General features: G+C 36.6%; 1 protein-coding gene across 1 annotated transcript in view; it reads left to right on the plus strand.

Moving 5' to 3' along the window:
• The window catches only part of pde4d (phosphodiesterase 4D), a 274,671-nt gene that overhangs the window by 14,479 nt on the left and 234,943 nt on the right, over positions 1 to 25,249 (plus strand). Inside the window, exon 2 of the mRNA XM_015395955.1 lies at positions 20,731 to 20,829. Within this exon, the coding sequence (XP_015251441.1) occupies positions 20,785 to 20,829 (45 nt within the window). The 5' untranslated portion in view covers positions 20,731 to 20,784. The remainder of the gene's footprint in view (positions 1 to 20,730; positions 20,830 to 25,249) is intronic.

Below are 25,249 nucleotides of genomic sequence, written 5' to 3' on the forward strand. Positions count from 1 at the left end.
CTTTTGAATTTTACACTTTTCCAAATGGAATTTTTTTTCCCCAAAAAAATTTAACTAGTAGGCTTTTTGGCTTTCCATACCTGCTGCAGCCCAATTGCCCCATTAAAAGGCTTCTGCTTGTGTGACATGTTTAGAAAGGTTTGAGTTTACATTTTTTTTAAGTTTTTAAAAACCTTGCTTTAGCAGTTGTACTTCTACAGCAGGATCTTCTTATATATGCTTACCTCCAGACTGATAATGGAGGTCAAGACTGATACTGCCGGTTTAATTATCAGGCTCCTATCCTGAGGAACCGATTTAGTTTGAACTATTAGCAGACACCATGTTTACACCATGTTTAAGAATGCTTAAAACTGGCTGCACAGTGGTGCAGTGGTTAGCAATGCTGCAAGAAGATTCTGGGTTCAATTCCTGGCCCGGGGTCCTTCTGCATGGAGTTTGCATCTTCTCCCTGTGCATGCGTAGGTTCTCCCTGGATACTCCGGCTTCCTCCCACAGTCTAAAAAACTTCACTGTTAGGTAAATGGTCCTTAGGTGTGAGGGTGTGTATGCATGGTTGGTGACAAACTGGTAACCTGTCCAGGGTGTACCCCACCATTTGCCCATAGACTACCCAGGTCCCTCGCCCTGCACAGGCCCTGGGTAGTCAGGTCCCCTACGCTGCCCCCATGACCATGTCAAAGCCAGTATGACAGGTTTTAGTAAAACCAGTTTATTCAACACCTGTCACAATATTTACGTTGTCAACTTATAGCAAGATATGTAGAGATGATCTCATTTAGATCTTTATATTGTTTGTTGTGAAAATACTGCCGAAAATATGTTACACCTATGTAGACATATGCTCAAGAACCACACTTATGCATGGATTAAAAGGTTAAGGGCTGTAGATGTATGTGTTAATGGGGGATGTATTAGCAGATTGATATATGCACTGGTCAGAGATTTTTGTCTGAATTGTGTTCTCTTTTTTTGAAACCTTGTTTTAAAATAGTTTTTTAAAGCTTTTTTTTTACTGTCATGCATAGTTAGTTATATAAGGACCATGATTGACTGTGATTTCCCTCTAAAATTAGTTTTTATATAATGGCTTAGGTAATGCAATCAAGTTTAAAGCTAACTAGAATTAGTAACACATGCTAATCTACATGAAGCAATGTCCTTATTACAGGAGTTTGTAATATATATGCTGTTTGTGGGAAAGATGTAATGTAATAAAAACAATTATTGAAGGGACAAGGACACTGATTTAACTGTAGCTATGTTTAAGTTACGTATGCAAAGCTGCCATTAGGGATCTGAGGTCAAGGTAGAATATTATGCATGTCTCTCTTAACTCTTTCATTCTAAACAACCCACTGAGACTGAAGTTAATTTCACTCTCAGTGGGGTCTCCCAGATGATTAATTTACCCAGATTATTTATCAAAGTGTGTTGCATTTTCATGGTGTGTTCGCTGGCTGTACACAGACTGAAGTTCTGGGTTTCTGATTGGCAGATTATCAGTCAGGGTAACTCAAATCAAAAATAAACCTGACAAGACAGGGGCTCCTTCAAAATATATCAAAATGTTGCTTCTACCTCCTGCTCCTAGTTCCTATCCCTTCATCTTTAACCAGGTCAACAGGATTAACACCATCTACTGTCTAAGAGAAATTAATTCTTTTTTTCAAGTTTGCATTTATTTGTATAAAAGGCTTTTGTGCATATGTAAAGTATGCATGTTACGGATAATACATTAACACCCACAAAGTCCACCCCTTCGTCCTTCCACCTCCCTCAAGGGTCTCAAGCATGCTCTCTCTGGAGCACACATGAGTGAAATTGGAGCTCGCAGCAGATATAAAAAAATGTCCCTTATTTTCAAATCCAAAACTTGACAGGTACTGTATGATAGAACCTGCCTGATGTCCAGCCACAGCATACCATATTTTAGGAGCCAAATTACAAAGGATTGACAAAGGATCTACTTTGGTTTTAAAAAATGTCTTTGGAATAATCAATATTTTTGCTGACCAGAAAGTGACGTGGTTAAAGCAGTATGGGCCTATTTCTTTATGTTGTCAACCAGGAAAACAACAGTTTTTCCATTGGGTAGGTGTTGTGTTGTTGAATGTAAAATGATCAGTCATGTTTACAAATCAATGCTAGTCACTTTAAATTGTTTGCCTTGGTTTGTAGGATTCCACCTCTTTCAATGTTTTGTTGGTTTACAATATGGAAATATGGTGAAGCACAAATGTTTTAATTTTCCCAGCCTTATACAGGATGACTTTTGTCACAGTGTTACATAATGCCAAGTTCCTAAGTCACTGGCCTTTTTCCAGTGGGTTGTTTGTTCTCGTCTCTCTGCCACATGATTTTCCCAGCTATTCATTCAGCGATGTTAGTGTTACTGGTTCCAATCAAAGCCTGTTGGTACAAATAAAACTGCTATCGAAATTTTTTTGTTTTTTTTGTTTAAACATACAAAGTTTATTCTCAACATTTTGGATTAATGTCATGGTTCTGATGATCTCTCATATCTATTTGTTTGCAATGTTTACAGGAAAAGAAATATCTACTAGTGAGTGATGTACGCATGTAAATACCCAATGCCATATTATAATCTCCCTGTAAACTTAAGAGTCATCCTATGTGAGTTAGAGGCTGACCTAAAATGCAAACCGGACCATGGAAGTAGCATTGGGAGTTAAAACTTTTAATAATAAAAAGCACAAAAACCTACATGCAGACATGTAGGGATCAGCCCAAGATATAATGGGCATGGTAAAGGAAGGATTGTAGAGATAATGAGGAAACCTGAAGAGCTTATCAAATGAAATAATAAGCTAAACAAAGCAGAAAAGGAAACTAAAATATCTGGGGACCATGACACTAACATGCATTTGGAGTCTGTAAAGAGAAAGCCCAAAGGCTTGTGTTTGGAACCATCTTCTATTATTTGTATCTCATGATATTATCACATCTTTAATCTCTTCTGTAAACACAAAAACACTTAACCCCAGTATAATACAGATGTGTACAGACCAATGCCTGATTTATTTAAGCTTTTTTATGCCAAGTTGAAAATGAAATTGCAGCCTAAAGAAAATGTTACTCTGTATTGCTTTTCCACTCCAATCCACCATTTCTTTCTTACCACAGTAAGTGGAACGTATCCAGTAAAACCCCAAAGTCTAATCCCATGTGATCATGCAGGGAAGTTAGCTTAAAAGCCTCAGGGAAACCAAAATTAATTTCAAGCCTCATATCATGTTAATTTGCAGCATATGGATAAGTGTTTTTATAAGTTGGCTTTAAAAATGTTTATGAACAGAAAGTAATTTAATAGTCTAGATGTAATATTTTATTATACCAGGCTATTCTGATAATATATTGTGTATTTATGCATTTAATAAGGCTTGATAGAGAACAAAGATGCCATTAGATTTTTTAGATGAACAAAATCCCCTTTCTTTCACTAGACCTGTTGGACCATAAAGTCTGATAGAAAACACATGTTCCTCACTTTCCTAGACCACATGGTTCCTCTCTGCTCTGCAGACTGCCAAATCAGGTTATCTCACTTTGGTAGTCAGACCTGCTCTGTGTTTTTACCTCTGTCATTGTTTTCATAAAAATAAGATTACCAACATGTAATCTGGTTCAGGTCTGTCCTCATTTAATCTTAAGCCAACGTAAGCCTCAGGCCCTGGGTCTTCCTTACATAACATGAAGGGGAGTCTGAGATGACAAATCATCTGACAGCTGCAGGGTTTCATATGAGCTGCATGTATTCTTTGGTGGCACTGGAGAGAAAAAAAAATCTTAATCTAAACAATAGTAACTGCAAAAGCAGACACACATGCATATTTCTTTGCTCCTGGCTTTAGAGAGCATGACGTCACATCCGAGACTCTAGAGGCAAGAGGCAGGCTGATAAATTGAAAATGAAGTTTTATTTAGAGCACTACAAAAGACAAACGGGAGACGAAACCATGAATGACAGAAATTACTCCTCTGAAAAAGGCACAAAAAACAAACTAACAAGAGACAAAGAAACCACCAGCAGAGATCATAAAACCTACAGTCTCATAAATATATTAGGGCTGCAACTAATGATTATTTTGCAAATGGTTTGATCTGGCAATAATTTTTTCGATTAATCCATGAATCTTCGGATTGCAAAGCTTCCTTAAAGAAGTCTTTTTACGAAATTAAACCTGTTGAAACCAAAACTTTTCGACTCGAGGAGTTCTGGATAGGGCACATTGACAAACGAAAAAGATTATCTTTAATGCAAAATGTTTACACATTTTGTTTTACAATCTTGAAATAATTGCTGCTCACTCCAGTTAACAATTGATCAGTTACTGAATTAGCTGAAGATTATTTCAATAATCGATTACTCGTGATTAATCCTATTATCTCAGCCCTAAAATCTATTCTAATGTAAATCAAACATCTTCTATTTTCCCATATCTTTTAAGAAATTAAATCAAAAAAGTTTGCCATACTCTGTCATGGTTTTGTTTCTGTTGTGCTTTACTTTGCTCCATGTTTCCTAGTTTTATTGGTTTATTTCCTGTTTTGTTGAAGTTTCTAGATTTATGTTAGTTCTTTTTCTGTTGCCCTCTTGTGTGTGTGTGTGTGTGTGTGTGTGTGTGTGTGTGTGTGTGTGTTCCTTTCCCCTTTGCTCCCTCGTTGTCTCCTCTCACACCTGCTCCTTATCAGCTCGTTAGCCCTGCCTTTGTCTCAGTCAGCTACATATTCTCTCCCTCTGATGTCACTCCTTGTTGGTTCCTTGTCGTTGCTGGCTTCTCATGTTGTTGTCTTTCTACCTCGTCTCTCCCTGGCTCCTCGTGTTTGGTTTCCCCTGATGTCTCCATGGTTCTGGTTTGCTTTACATTTTAGTTGGATTTTTGGATTCCAGCATTTGTTAACCGCTTTCATCATCAAACTGCAAGAAATCTCCTCAGCCTCTCTGCATTTTGGGTCCTCAAACCAACCAAAACGTAACATACACACTTTATATATTAAGCCTAGTCTAGCATAGATTATCAGTTAGATCCAGATGTGGATATTCACTAGGCCATTCTCTGGATTTATGTTAACAATTGTTCTCTTGTTATTTACGCCTCCTAGTCGCCTAGATTTGAGATGCCTAGTCTCAAATCTTTTGAAGCTTCTAACAGGTTTTCTTTCAGGATTATCTTGTATTTAACTCCCTCCACCTTCCATCAACTCTGTCTAGTTTCTCCTTCTTCTGATTTTTTTCCTTAAATACTGGTGCTGATGCCCTCATGTCTCACTGTGGGGTTCTCATGTTTAGTTTGATCTTCTATCTTAGTTTTCCTCCGTTCATATAGATTTGCACATAGTATAAAAAGTTCAGTTTGGAAACTCTGCATCTTTCCCCACATACCTACAGTGTTCTCTACATTGTGTGTAGAGATCATTTTTTTTATTTTCTTCACTGAGCTGTGGGTCTCTGGATCTGCTCTTAGGACTTTAAGCTGCTATTCTGATTAACGTTCTTGTTTGTCTTGTCAGCTAAGCCAGACAGCAAAGCTTTAGCAGGTTTACAGTTGTGTCATATTGAATCAATTACATTGCAGGTTAAACAGCAAGCTTGAAAACTTGGGATATGATTTCATAACCTACTGTAATCCTCTTTCCTCCACAACTTTATCTCAGACATGTCTAAACAGTAGTGTGTGTGCTACCTGTTCTCTGATATTACCTTACACTGTATTGATTGATTGTATTGATAGTTGTATTAATACAGACCTTAGACAGCACAAATTTGGGTTCCTTTGAACTTTTAGAAGACAGCTGGTTTCCCCATATTTCATGTTTGGCCATCAGAGTGAAGCATTTATCATTTTCCTTTCATTTGAATATTTTTGGATGCTTTGTGATCAAAAGTTCCAATGAAACACGTTGAAGTTTGGATTGTAAAGTGAAAATATGCAAAAATAATAAGGAATTTGGATACATTTGCAACAAAAATTATATGCATTAAAATCCATTTTAAAACCTCATGCATTTTTGTTAGTACAGCTTAGGTTGGATTCATATTTTCAACAATGATACTGTAGCTGTCTGTCCCCTGCAGAGCTGCAAACATAAAGGAAATCTTGGCGAAAAAGTAACAGTAGAACAAACAGTGTAACACTGACACAGCAGACATTCACAGGAGCTGAAGTTTTTGTACTAAGGGAAAAATCATGTCAGGCTTTGGGTGAGTAAGTACTAATGTGCTTGGACAAGGTGTAAGCCTTTTTTTTTTTTTTTTTTGCCTGCAGGTGTGCATGAGTGTAGGGCCAGCTTTACAGTGAGTATTTTTAAAGGTAAATGCAATTGTGTCCTAGATTATGTTGTAGGTTAAAACAATGATGTAAAAGTTAAGAGGCTTTGTTTTTCTTAATCAATGTTAATTGTAAATATTGCCCCAACCTAGTGGTATTAATAAAGATTACCTGGTGTAAAGGTCCCACCACTGTTTTGTTTTCAGTCTCTCTTGAGATCAGGATATACCAGGAGCTTAGGACGCTCTGTTTGACCTTGATGTTGGGCAGAATTGCTGTGTTCAGTCATTCATCATTGTGAATATTGAATCACAAATTGATGCAGGCTAAGATTTAGCTCCCCACCATGGGCCTGCTGTTTTCTGCTGGCCCGCATGGATAGGAGTGACTCATCACCAGCTCTGCGGGGCTTTACGGATGCCTGGGGTCAGTGAAGTCATTAAGCCTGGGTGCCATGTGTGAGAGCAGATCTGAGGATATCTGATTTAAAGGTGGAAAAAAAAAGAAAACTATTCAATACGAACAGATGAGGAGTACATTTAAGATGGTACCTTGTGCATTTATTTCAATGTGCTGTGAAAAGTGTAGGACAGGAAAGGTAACAGTGATGTATTGTAAAGTGTTTGCCACTGAAAGCACTGTAGCTCTCTAGAGCCCACTGGTGGAGATATACAGCAAAACAGGATGGATCTAAGTAAAATCTGTTAATTGCAGTTAAAAAGTAGTGGTATTCGTATAATCTGCAAACAAAAGATTAATGTAATTGAATTTTTACCTATTTTTAAAGAACTGCCTCTGAATTAAAAACGGCTCTTGGCTGTAGTGAATGAATAAAAGGTAATAATTGATCGAATCAGTGCACTGGACCCTAAAAAAACCAAAAACTTATGAACTAGTAAAAAATGTATTGCAGGAAGCATCTTTTTTGACAGGTGCATATCTTTTTATCCAAGTAAACCATTCAATTGCCTCTCACACCTATTAATGCAGTAGTAATATTTGACATGATCACTAATTGTTTTTCGTATCATTTTGAATCTATTTCTTGTAATTCATCAAAAGTACAATCAGTTTGTCCTGGCCTGACTGAATGTCTATAGAAACCCTTTATTGCGACGTCATTTGGTGTAGTTATTTATTTTAACCACGTGAGGGCAGCAGAGTAAAAAGTAAACGAACACTAGTAAATATCTTTGACTTCATCAGCCAACAGTTAGAACTCACAACACTAAAACAATAACACTTTAAAAGTTTATTCTGTTACTGATATGACAAGATACTTTAGGGGAATAGTTATAAGTAATAATAAATCTCTAACTGAGGGTATAACAGTGAGATTAGCGGTGATTATAAAAAAATACTCCCTCATTTACATGGCATGTGATATTGGTTGTTGCGAAGACTTGGTCAAATTTATGTCCCTCTCTTCTGTGGGTCTCTAGAAAAGTGCTCTTTTAACCTCCCTTACTCCTATAATTAATGTAGGTTAACAAACTCAAATGGGATTTTGTGTCATTTCATGCGTTTAACCCAAGAAAATAAAAAATGTACAAATTAAGAAGCAAAATTTATAACAATTTGATTGGGAAATGCTTTACTTGCATTTATTCTACAGAAATTATCATAAGTGCCCTAATGTGTGATCATTTTAAAGGGGCAGTGTCACATATCGGGACTATTAAAAAACATGCATTAATCTCCAAATTTAACTATATACAGTACACGGTCATCATGATCCTGCTAAGTTAAACTTTTTTTAGACCCTAAAAGAGTCAGTAGGTGCAATCAGTAGTAATAAACATGCTGTTGCCATCTGCTGGCAGCATATGTGACCCTGCCTATGAAAACCCAGCTAAAGTCATTTTTTGGTGAATCTCAACTTAATGTATAAAACCATTCTACACAATGTTAAGAATGGTTTTATACATTAAGTTGAGATTCACCAAAAAATGACTTTAGCTGGGTTTTCATAGGCAGGGTCACATATATTATAAACATTTGGATTGTCAACCATTTCGTATGTATTTTATATCATAAACTTTTCTATTACTAAAACTAAGAGCCTTAGTTTAGGATTGCTATCTTTTTCATAAGTATAAGAAAGGCTGTGTATTTGGTTATCCTTCAACTTGACATCAAAATTTGAGTGCTTTGGCAGCTTTAGCTCTAGCTTTAGTGAACACCAACAATCATGTTATATTCAAAGAACTACTCCTGTCTTATCCCTCCTGGTATTCAATATATTTCTGCGCCTTCAAATCCATTCAATTCATTTCAGTTTTTCTATATAGTCTCAATTCACAACATATAATTTTAGGATACTTTACAGAAAAAGTTCCAACAGATCATCCAGACAGATTGGTTAAAAGGTTTCTGTCTAAGGAAATCCAGCTGATTGCATAAAGTCATTGAATTTTCTGGAATTGCTCCTCCTGGATGACCATGTTGTGACACTAGAGATATGTTAGGAGAGGAAATCATGCCATTTAATAACAAGAAACCTCCAGTAGAACCAGTCTCAGTGTAAGAGGCCTTCTGCTGAAGCCAGGTGGGTGTTCAAGAAGACAAAAGCAGACATGCAAACTAAGCATAGAAGCACTGATCCATAAATACTGCCTTTGGTATAAAAGGTAACAGTAAAATAGCTCTGTAGGTGAGTCTATTTACAAAAGAAATAATAATTGAACTTTATTGATCTCATATTTATAGAAATTTATCTCAGCATTTATCACATCAGCTGGGGGAGCAGTGGGCTACCATTGTTTGGCGCTCAGGGAGCAATCAGGGGTTAAGTGTCCTGATCGGAGAGCCTGAGTGGAGGCTGTGGGGATCAAACTGGATACTTGCAGCCCTCTCAGAAAACAGGCACACTGCTCTAACCTATTAGGCCAACACTCCTCCTGAATTAGGAAGAGTAAAAGAAAAGCACTGAGTCAGTTTTAGAACAGAAAGAAAGAGAGCACATCCAGTTAATCACAGCAAAAGCTGAACCCATAGTTATGTATTGGAGAGAAACAGGATGAAACAGTAGAAATCATCCACAATATAAGGTGTTGATGGCAGCAGCCCAGCTGATGGTTCCCTCTATGATGATGTCTCAGCTAGAGTACCAGGCCAGATGGAGCTCCTGTGATGAGAAACATGAGAACATTGCAGAAATAGAAGTAGAATAGAGCAGAATGAAAAGCTGGTCTCCATGTCCTCCAGGAGTCTATGCCTATAGCAGCAAAACTATAGAGATAATTCTGGACAACCTGAGCCACTCTACTATAGGCTTTATCAGAAATTAAAGTTTTGAGACAAGTTTAAAGTTAAACCTGTTTATTAAAACTAGTACAGTGGGTGGTTTCACAGTAGTTTTAGTAGAGCCTAATTACTAAATCTTCATTCTTGATCTTGGGCTTTTCCTTTTCTGTTCTACTCCTTTGCTCAGCAGTGGTGACTTTCTAACAAGGAAAAGCCGTAGACATATATCTATGGCTCTTATTTTTGAAAATGCATTTTGTGCATGTGAAATATTTACAAATAGCTTTGTTACAAGCAGAGCAAAAACAAAATGTTAAACACAGGAAGATTGTATGTTAAGTTTGTTTGTTCCCCATAGGTTATTTTTTTAAACATAGAAAGGAAGGATAAGATTGATATTCCGTAAAAATTCAAAAAATATCCACTGGACTTGGTTTTCAAGATTTGAAGACGTTTCGCCACCTCTCCAGGAAGCTTTCTCAATTCAAATTTGAATTGAGAAAGCTTCCTGGAGAGGTGGCGAAACGTCTTCAAATCTTGAAAACCAAGTCCAGTGGATATTTTTTGAATTTTTACGGAATGACTATGACCTGGATGACTGAGAACCTTCATCAGCATAAGATTGATATGTTTTTGTAATTCTGCTGTTGAGTTTCACACTGTTTTCATACTTCATATATATGAAATATGTGATACATAATACTTCATATTTAATCACACTAATTTCACATAAAAAGTCTCTTAAAGCTGATTATCAGACCAACATTTTGTCTGAACTTTAGGGTGTGATATAATTTTATCTAGGGCTTAAACAATTAATCAGATTAATTGTGATTAATCTAAAATGTTCCTTTAGCTGACACAGCAAACCACTTAGAGCAATTATTATACTAAGATTGTAAAAAAAAAAAAAAAAAAAAAAACATTTAGCATTTAAGATAAAAAAAACAAAATAAACTTTTCATCTGTCAGTCTGCTCTATCCAGAACTCCTCAAGTGGAAAAGTTTTAGTTTCACCTGGTTTAATTTAATAAAAAGTCTTCTTTATGGAACCTTTGGCTATCCGAATATTAATCAATTAAATGAAAAAAGTAATTGACATATTTATCGATTTGTAAAACAATCATTAGCTGTAGCCCTAGCCCTTTCACTGACCTTAGTCCTGCACAAGTCCTCATTACATTTTAAAACAAACATGATTATCTTCTTTGATTGACTCTATCCAGAGACTTTATAATTTNAAGTAAACATTTAGCATTTAAGATAAAAACTTTTTCATCTGTCAATATGCTCTATCCAGAACTCCTCAAGTGGAAAAGTTTTGGTTTCACCTGGTTTAATTTCTTATAAAGTCTTCTTTAAGGAACCTTTTATTATCCGATTATTAACTGATTAATAATTTCCATAGAATAGCAAAGAGTTTTTAACTGAAATATGTTTGACTTCGAGTTGAATAATTTTGTTATTTGATTAAATTTGATTAAATAGCATATTTGCCAACCCCACTTGGTTGGACATTAAATATAAAGTTATTGCATAACATATTAATATTCCTGTGCTTTCATTGATCATAACATAGTACGGATTCCTTGAGTGAGCATTAAAAAAGTAATTGAATAGAACACTTGCTTGACCCTGAATATTGCAAACCAAGGTAAGCCCATAAATATGTAATAAAACGTGCTTGGTGTTGAACCAAAAGATTAAACTACCGGAGGAAATATTTTTACCACAAGATAGAGGCACACTTTTAAGGGCCCCTCTTCTATGTCCCTTTACAGCAGCAGCCTTTAATTTCACTTCTTTAGGGCCAGTATCATGCAACTTCTGGATGTGTCTCTATTTCAATGCAACTGACTCCAGTATGACCTCACTAGCAGGGCTCTTCAGAGCTTGACAGCTCCTGCTGAGCTGGCTTAGCCATTTCAATCAGTCGTGTAGGGAAAGAGATACATCTAAAAGCAGCAGGTCAGCAGCCCTCTATCGTTAGAGTTTAAGACCACTCTACAGGTTCTGTGGTAGATGTTCTCTACTGACGGTTCACTTTGTTTAATAAACATGAGTACATAAGTTCATTTATGGTGTTTTTTCAATTTTGGTTTAACTATGCATGTATATAATAGACCATGGACAGACTGCAAGAACATCACAGGGCAACAGAATAAAAAATAGGGCAAACAACCATTAAAAAAAAACACTCATAACTAAGGGAAATTTATACACAGTCACAGTTATTTGACTGTGGGAGGAAGCTGGGGTACCCTGAGAAACTCACCCATGCATGGTGTTAAAATGCAGAAAGAAACCGTGCTGGGATATAAACCCAATACCTTCTTGCCTTTTGCAAGGCAGCAGTGCTAGTAACTCTTTACTCTACAGCCCCCTCAGGGTATCACATGCTTGTGTGACAGCATGAACCATTGTCTTATCAATTCAACTGTTATGTTGATCATTTGACATTAGACCAAAAAAAAAAAAAAAGACAAGGAAGTCACAGAAAAAGTAATAGCCCTTGTGGAGATACAGCTGAACAATATAAATCCGAACCCCTTTATAAGCACACACTATACAAACAGTGAGCACATTAACAGTGACTTCATGTTCCACAAATCCCCCTGATATAGATTCAAACTCTCTTGTCTTGGTAGCCTTTTCCCACTTTGTTTCTTTTTCATTTTCCAGACGTGGTGGAACCCCCCCAAAGTCTAATTTACACTGAGGGAAATATATGGAACCTAAATACTATATATGAGTTCTGACACATCTAGTACTTTGTGTGAGAGAAAATACTAAATAAGACTTGCTTTGTCCTAAAGTATGTTTTTCAGTATTTCAAAGGACACTTAATTCAAAATTAAAAAGAGAGGTTAAAGTTCTCATATGAGAGAATAAGTGTCAGTAAGAATTGAAAACCTCTCTCTTTCCTGTTTTTCCCTTCAAAATAATTCCCCCCAGACACACCTATGTGTGTTGAAAGCAATTTCCATAAAGAGTAGCAAAACATTCATTTTTTAAAACTGAAAACAATATAGGCCATAAAGATCCCTAGCTTAAAACAAAAAAGGCTCTCCTGTAGTTTAGTTTTGTGGCTGATATAGAGGAGATATGATTCAATGTTTAAAAAAAAAAAGATTTATTTAGATTTTTTTTCCAAGGGGTATAAATAGCCTCTTTCCATGTTTAAAATTAGCAGCCCGACTCAAGGGAGCCATAGGAGCTTTGTTTCAGCTCCTACTATGAGTTAGTGGGAGGGTGGACTGGTGTTAGCTGATCAACTCTGACTCCTACTGTTTATTTATAGTCCAAACGAGGATCTACTTTACTTTAGACCTGGCTCAACAGCGACTCTAAAGCTGCAATCAGAGATAAAAATAAAGTAAATTAAGGAATTAAGTCCTCGAAGTTAGAAAATTCCACTTCAGTCAATAGTTGAGAAATTAGTCTAATAATTAGAAGGTATGCTGTAAGCTCTTAGATAACTATAACTGTCTAATTACTGAAATACTGTGATGTAGTATGTAATGAGCTGTAACCTATTCTAATAAGCAAAAGCTCAGAAAGAAATTTGCTTTAGACATTTTACACATCAGCATCTATTTGAACTTTAATGTCTATTGTGCAAAAATTTCCTATGGCTTTCCTCCAAATAATTAGTTTGATCAATTTAACAGAAACAGTTTGTTTTTTTTTATTATTCTTGCACATACTGTTCTGCCAAATGGAATAAAAGTGACAGGCTATTTCAACAGAGCCATGGAGGCTGGCGTATCTCATCTGATTGAATGGCTACAATAAAGGGCTGAGATACTTTTGAGCGATTATTCAATAAGCAGCTGTGGGATCTCAACAAGAGAAAGGAGACATTTCTAACGGCAGCTGAAATTTAGAACAGCCACTACCATCTACTGCCAGATGAGGAGGAGCCATAGCCCAGTTCATTTTTGCTCCCTCACCTTTAATGTGATCACATGGGGAAAGTTCCCATCACTCTCCCAAAAATGGCAGTACATTAATTGAAAAACCCATCAGGGGGTGAATCAGAGGGATATGGGAGGAAATTTTCACCTCCTCCCATGCTTTCATTTCTTACTCCTTTGATGGGGGAGGAATTATCTATTTATCATTCCCTCATTATACGTTACAACAACTTAAAAAGATTTACATCAGTAACTGCTAAATATGGACATATTTTTTACTGTAAAAAGTCAGTTCAATTTCTCTATTCACAGAACGTCAATTCACAACAAATTAGGTACTTGAAAAGGCATCTCTAATGATATACAATTATGTAAAGATATAGTAAATTATCGCTGTAAAATGTACATAATCTTGTAACACTAATTGTTGAAAAAAAATTTACTTAAAAAATGCAGCAGATTGCATTAAGGAGTTTGTTTAAAACTAACTCCTCTTGAATAAGCGTGTGGCGAGGCTGGAAGGGAATGTCTTCATTTTAGCAGGATAAAACCTCCATCTGTCATGATCTTAGAACTGATGACAGGCTTAATTACTCATTCCATTCACCTGTCTAACTCTGCCCAGTTTCTATTCACTGCTCATCTGATCCACTTGCTCCTGTCTCTATTTAAGATGCTTGCATCCAGTAATCATTGCCAGATTATTCTCGTTCTCTCGTACCAGAGGGGAGACTGTTTTTAGCATACCTTAGTGTTTCTGATGACCTGATCCTGACCTGTTCTGCCTCTCAACCACTGAGCCTGCCTGTTCCCTTCTCATTTTAGTGGTGAGAGTGTTTTTAGCGTACCTTAGTGTTTCTGACTACCTGATCCTGACCTGTTCTGCCTCTCAACCACTGAGCCTGCCTGTTCCCATCTGATCTCATTAGTGAGAAGGTTTTTAGCATACCTGAGTGTTTCTGACTACCTGAACCTGACCTGTTCTGCCTCTCAACCACTGAGCCTGCCTGTTCCCGTCTGAACGGTTTGCCTGAACTGTTTTTGGACTCCTGGACTTCTGAACCTGCCTGTTCTGTTCTGTTTGCCTGACCTGGCTTCGGACTCTTGCTGGTTCTCTGTTCTCTGGGGCTGCAGTGTGTGGGACACTCTGGGTGGTGCCCACCGCATCTTGTTGGCATCTATTTTGGATCCTACCTCGCGCTTAGGACACGGGCTGAACTGTTAAACCAGAGTTTCTTACGATAGACGCCCTAACTGCTGCTACTCAGATTATCTGTGTTTTAATTAGATGCTTTTGAATTATCCCACTGTCTGTCTTGGCTTGAATACCGGGTCCTCTGCTCTGAGTCATAACATCATCAGAACTTGTCCAGTTAACCCATTGCTAATGCTTATGTACTACCGAAGGAAACACTAATAATTGCACCACCAGTTTTTTTTTTTTTTTTCTGATGATGTCTCCACCCATCATAGCCGCGGGAAGTGGGGGCGCTGCATCACCATCTAGTGGGGAGAGGGTGATAAAAAAAATGCATTAGAAATACTTTTCACAATTTATAAATTTCTTCTGATTTTTTTGGGAAATTATTTTGCCTTTTTTATTTTACTTTTACATGTATTTGGATTTTAACTGAATTATTTTGAGGCCTTATCAACAAGTTCATGAAAGTTACGTTGTCATGGCAACTTGAAGCAAGTTAGAGTGTGGTATCCCGCTCACGGCAGCAGACTAGTAAATTTACATAGTCTAATGACAGAAATGAGGATCAAATATGGCACAGAATTTCAAATTTTTCCAATCATGAGAGACTTTATCTCCACGATCTCTGAGCCGCCTGAACATTTGGAGACCTGTAACCAGGCAGGGCACCTTGCCTGTAGCTCAAAGCAAGAGCATGGTGCCGCCGCAAACTTTCATATCTATTTGAGCAGTTTAACGTAACCATAGTATTTTTGAGTGTTATTTTGATCCTGTGTTCTTTGTGTAATGGAGAGCATTTCAATAACATTTAAATATTATAATATAACTACTTCCTTGTGGTTTGCGTAAAAGGCGTTTTGGAGCTAATAGCCACATGTTACATAAACACAGTAACTCAGGTTCATGCCAGCTGACCAAATCGTTGTTGTTGTGTGTTTTAATTTTATTGTTAAGTTTAATTAATAGCGGATATATTCACCTGAGAACTGATGAACTGAAAAATGTCTTTATGTTACCGACCCTGGATGCGTGAACTGAAGTGTATATGAAAATGAAATAGTGAATCTCAATCTATTTACCTATTTATTTTTATTGTATTTAAATAGACTTATAGGCTCATAGGTCTTTTGTCTAAAAAAAAAAAAAAAACAACAACAAAAGAATTCGCAGCACCACCTGTTCAAAATGACTTCCAGCGGCTCTGCCACCCATGGAAGATTAAGAGGATAAGGCAAGAAAAAAATCATTTGAAAATCTTAGGTTAAATGATCTCCTGTGGTTTTTTATTATCTTGAGCCATTGACACGATTCAAACAGTCATCTTAAAATATCCAAGTGAGGCTGAAATTTTTTATCTTTATGCTCTTTGTCTGGATGTTGTTAGTAAAGATTCTCAGTCATTCAGGTCATAGTCATTCCGAAAAAGGTAAAAAACAATCCCCTGGACTTTATTACGCTTCCCATCCAGGAAGCTTTTTCAATTAAAAATTTCAGAAATAGCATTGAGTTTGAGGCTTTATAGAGTAGACCAAAAAACCAAGCCTTGTTTTGGCTTAGAAAACCGGATGAATGGGTCAGCCCCTTAGGAATGGACAGTCGTTTGGGTTCTTTGTTAGCCTGCAATACCCGATGCTGGTCTATGTCTCTGAAAGGGGGGGTCGTAAGGGGGAAATTGTTGGCCTGGCTGAACAGGAGATAGTCCAGGGACCAGCACAGGGGGGCAACAACCCATCTTGTACCACTCCAGCTTAAATTATTTGAATCTGACCCAAAAGAGGCCGGCCATTCACATTGCACTATGAACCTGTGAAAATCTGTCTTCAGAGTAAAAAAAACAAATGTACCATATTGCAATGGGGCATGAGAGGTTTCAGCAGGAGATTGTGAAGTAATTGTGATGGCTGTGTTTTTCTTTTATCAGAATACTCACTTCAGTGAGTATAACTATTATGTGCTTTCTTATTATCACAAAGGTAACAGAGATACTTTAAGGCTTCAATAGTTTTTTTCTTTTGTTCTTTGCTATCTTTAATATAATAGAAATTGCATTTTCTTTCTCCATCAGTATTCTAACTGATGCAGTTTTGTTTCAGCGATGTTAGCAAATCTGACATGGTTAGTTAAAGTTATTTAACAAACTAGACTTAATCTGCAGACATTCATGTAATGATCTACTTCACATGCAAAGAGACAGAGATTGGATATTGCTTTAAAAATATTGAAATAATAATAATAATAAAAAAAAAACATTTTAATATTAGAAACATTTTATTAATCACCTGAGTGGTGTTTTCAGTAACACTCTTAGGAAGTGGTGAGATGAGGAGCGGAATGATTTAAATATTCCCTTTCTCTGTGTGCTTTCAGACTCATAGCTACTGTTAATTCCTTTGGTGCTAAATTAGCCCCGTGCTTTCAAGGTTGACATTTTTTAAATGCCAATGGAAATGAGAAGAACTTATTTCATGCAGCTTTAACAGCTTTACTTCAATTCATGGCAACTAATAAGCAGCTTCACAGAATGTGCAAAATACAACACTGCCAACCTCATAAAGCTGTATCAAAACAGATGGAAATGAAACTAAAACAGTATAAGCTCAATCAATTAATGGAAATGAAAGATAAACACACAGTAATTAACATTTTACATGATTTCAGTCCAATTATTAATTATTATAATAATTAATACAGCTAGAAGATCTGGGTTTAAAGACGGGTTTTATTTATTTTTTTAAATGCTTATTCTGATTAGCCACAAAAGCAGACATAATACCCACAATCTGGTCCTTTTTATAGCTTTGTTTAGTTTGTTCTATCATTTCGACTCTGCTTCTGATTTTACTCCCTTATTGTTACTAATACTCCTTATTGTTCTCATATATACAGTTTATTCTACCCTGTTTTTTTTTTACCCACTGCCATATAGTTTACTCTTTTCTCCCTTGCAGCTTTTGCTTTATTAAATTACAGATCTCATAGTACTTTCAGTTTTTGGTGAATCCAAATAATGGTACTCTTCTTTTTTTCAGCTACACTGAAGTGAGCTTTGCAATTTAGTTTGTTTCAACACACAAATCTCTCCAAGACACAAATATACAAGTGTAAAAAATGTTGGTGCACTGCTGTGTAGGCTATTTTTTTCCGCACAAGATCTTTTTATTTTTATTTTCCTAAGGTAACAAAGCATTTGTTACCTTACATGGCATCAGTATCTCATGATGTGGGGATATGTTCTGATCAGAAGGAACCAATTAACTTGTCACAGTTGGAAGGAAGATTGTTTAAATTAGTACACAACAATTCTTAGATAACTTGTTGGAGGTGGCAAACAACTCAGGACTGGGGTGACTCCAAATATGTGAATTCATTTGCAAGTCGTTAGAAGTGGCCAGTAATAGATTTATTGCTGTTTTTCCCTCTGATCTCATGAACTATGAAAATCCAGTATGGTAACCGCCAGAGACATTTTTATATTCGTTGTCTTGTATTACACAAACTGCAAAAAATCCTTGCTTTCCATGTTTTCCAAAGCAATTATTCATGTGGACAATCATGAATGAGGCTGTTGAGTAAAAAACATTTTATTCCAAACTGCACAGCATAGCTTAGAAACAGCACACAGAGACTATGTTTATTTTGTTTTCTAAAAGGAATAAAGTGGAAGTTATACCTTGGAGGTTTTTGCTGGTTTAGAAAATTATCCATCCCTTAAACAGTGTTACAGATTCACTTAGGGATCACTGGTCTTGACTAAGAGAGGGTGTGTGTGTGTGTGTGTGTGTCTGTATGTGGGGAGTAGATAAGAGAGACATAGACATGGGGCAGGTGTAGGCTCTGGGTTATTAGGCCAGGTAAACAAAACACGCTTGTGTAACTCTGGCTGATAATTCACTGACCTTTACCTTTTACAGTCTAATGCATTCTAATAGGTGAGAGGATCCCAGCATGTCTCCTTTGTCACGAAGACACACACATAAACACACAGGCTTTATGGTGACCATTCATCACAGTGACATACATACACATGTACACACAGCTATCTGGTTGTCTGGGAGATCAAAGCATTTATATTCCCTACCACAAAGCCTGTAGGAGGAGAAGGGACAACAGTCTGTTAAAACACACTAACTTCCTAAAACTAATAGTGAGGGAAAAAAAATGAATGTTTATGTTTACAATGTATTATTAATTGTATGAAGCTGTGTAATACAAATATGCATAAAAACCTTGAGGTAATTCTGAATTGCAACAGCACAATCAGATTATTTTTTTAATCTAGCCTTTACCTTGAATATCTTTATTTTTATACCTTTAACAAAATATGAACTGCTCAATAGTAGCCCTGGCAATCCCTTAAAAATACTCACACTCATTTATGTCATCCTATGATTAATTATTAATCGTTTCCTCCGGCTCTTTTAGGGGAATTCCAAGGGTTCCCATCAAGCCTTGCTGGCTTTTATTATATCTGACGCAGGTAACAGGTGTCACAAGGCCAAGGAAGGTCAAAGGTCATGGTTTGCAATAAGAGAAGAGTCTTTTGCCCTCTAAACGCCTGGGGGAGTTCTGTCTCAAATGGAGTAGTTCAAGTAACGATCTTGGGGTCCTGTTTGTGAGTGAGGAGAGGATGGAGACGATGATCAAGTGGTGGATCAGAGAGGATGCTCCTTTTTGGTTGAGGACAGAGCCAAAAGGAAAAGTTCAATATTTAACAGTCGATCTATATCTCTACCCTCACTTACCTTATTGAAATTTGGGTCATGAAAAAAAGGAATACGATCCTGGTCTGGACTGTGGGAGAAAGCTGGAGTACCCTGTAAGAACTAAGACCCAAGGCTTGGGTCCCAACCCTGAATCTTCATGCTACAGGGCAGCAGTTCAATGATTTGCAGCACTGTGTTGACTAGAATATTACCACCTGCAACCTGTCAGGCTGAATATAGACCCATATTTACTCTGCCACAAAACATAGTATTGAAAGCAGATAAAACTCTAAAGTTTATGTAGCAAATAGTGGCATCTTCATGTCAGCCAATTCCCACAATTATAAGAATGGTTAGATTTGTTGGTTACTCTAAATAGTTTTTCTTGAAGTGTGCCTCTATATTTACAGGCATATGGTATGTTTCAGGGTGATGCCGGAAACAGCTTTTTGCTGTCCTAAAAACATACAGATACCACTTTGGGAATGGTAACTTAGTGGTTAGAGAGCAGCGTATTTGCATCCTGAAGAGGCTACAAGATCACTGCTTTAAACCTCAGACTGTCAGCTAAGCAAAAACTTTATTCTCCCTTCCCTCTCTGGGCGATGGAGGCTCCTAACTGCTTCATAAGAATTTTTCTAAATGCAGAGGAACATTTTATGTTTAATTGCAATGAAAAGTTAAGGTGTTTATTATCCACATATTTAAATATTCAGGGTTTAGTTACTTCTACTGGAATTTAATCTAGGAATAATTGATATGGACAGATTAATCCAATATTGATCTTTTTTCACAAAATGTATCTCTGAAATTTTCAAAGCACTGCATACAGAGTGGGAGCGGGATCTGTGATGTGACGCTTGCTGAGTACATTACATAAAGGTCAAATTAACACAGAAATGATGCTACAGTCAAAAAATCAACCTTCTGTAATCACCATCTAACCCCCCAAACATAAATCGTGCAGAAAGCCAAAGGGGTGAGATGAAGAGAAGGCAGCATAAGACAGAACTGAGAAATCTGGGTCCCCAGCCAGGGACTCACATCCTCGAGAGATGGTGCCTCTCTGGTCCCACACAGTTGAATTAAATGGCTGAATCACCCTGTAAGCATGCAGAAAACCTCTGTAGTGTTCAGTCAAGTACCTTCTTATTGATGCATTTGTACTGAAGTAGATGGAACATTTAAAAGTTGAAGGATACCAGCCCTAACAAATGGGATCTAATGTTTTTTTTTTTTTACACATATGCACCACGAGTGCCAACAAGTTTCCATACAGCATCTGAGTTGCTCAATAATATGTAGAATATATTTTAACTGATTAAAAATGTTACATCTATATACAGTTTCTTGTTCTTGCTTTTTGATAGTTTCCTTTCTCATTAACTGTGAGGGACCAAGGCCTGCCAGAGGTGGCCCCCACCATGCAAAAAGATGACCGGTCCGGGGACGACAGCCAACGAGAAAGTGTGAGCCACATAAACTTTTTCAATTTCAGCTTTTTTTTATTTACTGTATTGTGCTGTATTCCTTTTTTCATTTATTAGTAGTAAACTGCTTTACATTGATATACAAGTTAACATTTATAGCATATTGCACTCAAACCTCTCACTGTAACACATCTAGCAGTGGGAGGGTTGAAATTCTCAGCATGATTATCAGAATCCACAGTTTGATTTTGGTGTTTATCTCTGACTTGAATGCTTTATATTCACATCCCTGCATACAAATGCTAAATTTACTTTTGAAGTGAATCTTTTGTTTGCTGTTTTTTTGAACAATGCACTGGATGACATTCAGACATTTTTCTGCAAGGCAATATGATTCATTTATATATATATATATATATATATATATATATATATATATATATATATATATATATATATATATATATATATATATCTGGCATGTGCCTCAGATATAAACATTCAGATATTACAATTGTGCTATTTTACTGAAATACTGAATTAGCATAAGTTGAATTAGTTCATTTCTACTATATGCTTAATGTAACACATCATTACCATAACATCTGTGTTCATTTTGTCTGATATGTTTAATGTAAATAATCTTAACTGTTCTGCTTAGATGGAAGCACAGTGTTTTGCAGTTTCAGCAAAAGGCTTATTCATATCTAATATGCTAATATTTAAGTGCATCTTTTTCCGGTTCCTTAATGTATAAATGTTTAAAAGGCTTGAAACACACCTAGGTGACAAACACACACTGAGTACATTTATTAAAAAGAAAAATATTTGTGATGTTTTTTAAAAAACAATTGCAGTTTTAACATTCATTTTGCATGTTCACCTTTGTTGCCAGCCTGCAAACCCAGGCTAGAACTCTGACATTCAAGTTTGTACAGTTTTAGGTCTAAACATATACTTGTTTTTACATATTTTGTTTCATATGATATAAATGCAAAGCCTTGCTCTGATAGTGAGTTAAGAACCTGTGTGCACTCATGAAGGAAACCTGAATGTCAAAAGAAATTTCACTGTGAGAGATGAGGCAGCAAAGAATAAGTGTGAATAAATATGTAGGTAGAAATTAAATTATACAGTGAGACATACATGTATATATATCTCTTAATTAGCTTCTTTATTTTTTCACCTTTTTTGTAAACAGTTTCATTTGTTACTTGAATCAACTGTTTAATTGAGGTCTGAAGAAGTTTTCTCTAAGGGTTAGACCCTAAAGAAATCAGATGCCTTTTGTAGGGTTTTGTTTTCCCTAGAGATGTCCATTGAATGCAAACTCATAGCCATGTCTCCATGTGTAGAACACTACACAGTTCCTTTAATTTGGTTCTAATAACAGCAGACTGTTTATTTTTTTGTCTACTAGTAATTACTTTAGTTTTTTTTTTATTATGCTGATCAAAAAGCTATGTTTACACTGTGTTATGTCATTGGCTGATCTTTAATAAATATTTTAACCAGACTCATTTTGAATTGATATTAGGTTGGTACAACGTTAAGTAGCTTCTGATGTAGTTAAGCTACTTTTAACACATTAGTGTAACTTAGCTTGCTATAATTCTTTAGGTGGTAGCTTTTGTGTAGTGAAGCTTAATTTATTGTTGAGTAACTGATAGCTTAGCTCACTACACTGGACAAGTAGCTTGCCCAACACTGTCACTTACTTTGGTAAAGTAAGTCAGTATGGTCTTGTTCTACATACCTCTATTCAGCAGCAATACACAGTAATAGGAAGAAAGGAGTTGTTGCACGTTCTAATATGCTGCATTTATTAATATCAATGTGAACTTAAAATATAATTCGCGCAAAAGATTTTTTGTGGAAATTTCATTTTTTAAAATCGAACAGAAATTGAGCAGAAGCTATGATCTTTAAGTTTGCAAAATGATATATAGAATCTCATTAAGGATTATCTGACTGAGAACAGAACTTTTATTAGTTAAAGGAAGTCAAGAATTAAAACTAAAAAAAAGAAGCCAAGCAGATGTTGCCATCACCACAGTGAAGACAATGGTCAGAAAGTACAAAAACATATATGGAAATATTTGTCAAAGGAGTTTAGCAAATTTGTTTGCAATTGAAAAAAGTTGTAAGCTAAGACCAAGGTTGTGAATACAGATTATATTGTTGTGTGGAACCTGATGGTTGATTGAATGCAATTGTAAAAAATGTTTTATCTCAGGTGTGATCTTTTCTATTATACGGTTGTGAACAAAGGATATTTTCAAGCATTATTTTTATTCAATGTCTCTGAAGCTACAATAGTACAAATAAATGTATACAATTTGGTGCAAGAGTTGCTTTAACAAAACATAGAAAAACAAATCGCTTCAGTGATTTTATTTATTTATTGTTCTTTTCAGTTTATTGTAAAATTCTACCATCTTAATAAGCTTTTGCCCCAAATTACAAAGGTTTATGCAAAGTGTAAAGCTGGTATTTTCATTCCCTTCTGCATATCGTACCATCCCCCACATCTCTCACACGATGTTGTCAGAGTTGTGTGCAAGCTGTCCATCACCCACCTCTATCCATCTGGATGGAAGAGGCAGGTTTCCTGCAAATCCTCACAAAAACAACACAGATAAGAGGAGAGAGATCAGATACGGCAGCGGCAGCAGCAATCACTGTCAGACTTACCCCAACAGGCATGAATAAGATATCGAGTCATCCTCCTGACCTTGAGTTCAAGTCCAAATACAGGGCCACTGCATGAACTGATATCAGAGTGGTGGATGCGGAGCTAATGAAATGTCTTTTAGAAAAACCTAATTTCAGACATAATTAAAATGTCTGAGTTATGCAGCACTTTTGCTGTATAACAAATGCTGCATATTTCTATGTGTACTATTATTTTAAAGAGCCCTTACAGCTCAGTACTATTGCCTCCTGTTTCTGCTCGGTCTTGTTATGTTTAGTGTAATAATGACATTTATCGTGCTAGCAACAGTTTATTTATCGGTATATTGATATAATATGCATTTAGAATTTAAGTCAAAGGTTAATATCCATTTATTATCAGCATGAATGAGTTTATTTCTCATTTTCAGGATGGAATATTAATAGTACTTTCAAATTTATTGATATAAAAAAAAATGACGCTTCTAAGTTCGTATTTAGTGTGGATGTTGTTAGGTGTATGTTTGGGATCATAGACCTGGTGTAACCAACATAATTATGCAGTTCAAGAAATTCAATGATTTAAAGGTGTTAGAATTTGGAAATTGCTAGCTGTCTTCATTAATCCACTGGCAGTGAAACAGCCCCACGGCATGATGCCACCACTACTGTGTTTGACATGGTTTTAATGTTACAATAGTTTTTGTCGGCAGATGATACAGTTGTCTCTAAGAAATTCCCAAACCGTTTTATAACACTAAAAAAAGATAATGCTACTGGCAGAACAGAGAGCAGCCTGAGCAAATACTAAAGGTTGCTGCAAAAACTGCTGGAAACGAGAGCAAATGACCTTTAAAATGGAATATGAGCAGCACTAACGGAGCCAAAAATTGTCTGATGATTCAGAGTTTGTGTCTCAGAAGGGACTTTAGAAGGGAAGGTTGCAAAAAACAATGTCCTGGGGAAAAGTTATTGAATCTCACTGAAATTTAACCTTCATTAGTTCTGTGAAGTAATGCTGGTGATGAATAAAAATTAATTTAGCAGGGAAAATAATAGCTCATGTCAGACAAGGATGTGATTGCTGGCTTCATCGGAGTGAAGAGTGCAGGTCGACTTGATTGGCTACCAGTGGGAGATAATGGGTGGGACAGCTAATTGGAGAGATGGGAGGAAAGGTAGAGGAAGTGATTAAGACAAGAGGTGAGTGTGAAAAAAACAACAACAGAAAAGCATGAGAGAGGCTTCCTTACCGTTCTAAGGGGCACATTAAGGTAGAGCAGGGATGCAGGCTGCACTGATGAATACACTTCCCAAGGCTCCTGGGGGCTGTCCAATCAGGCGGTGCCATTGATGAATAGTCATGAGTCACCTTATCAGCATTGCCATGGTTACGCAGAAGTGGCTGTGGCCCTGTGAATGTGATGAGGGAACAGAAATGGGCCAAAGGCTCCTCCGTCTCTTTTCCTGTGCACATCTTGATCACCAATTAGAGCCTGGCAGGGGAGCATTCAGACAAAGCGTTTTGCCCGGGTTCATCAGGTGAACGCTTATGGCATAAGGCAAGTAAACAGAGGGAAATTGGAAAAATGACAGTAAGACATATGTGGAAGTGCATGAAAAGAGGAAGGAGGAGACACATTTTTATTTAGGCTGACCTATAATTATATCAATCAGCAATACAGCTAGTTGCCAAATAATACATACAAGTAAGGGCTGGCAGGTAGCGGAAATGGGAAATGGAGGACAAGTATTTCATAAAACAGCAACACATTATATTTGGCAT

Source organism: Cyprinodon variegatus, unplaced genomic scaffold (genome assembly GCF_000732505.1).
Source record: "Cyprinodon variegatus isolate N-32 unplaced genomic scaffold, C_variegatus-1.0 Scaffold26, whole genome shotgun sequence".
Taxonomy (NCBI): domain Eukaryota; kingdom Metazoa; phylum Chordata; class Actinopteri; order Cyprinodontiformes; family Cyprinodontidae; genus Cyprinodon; species Cyprinodon variegatus.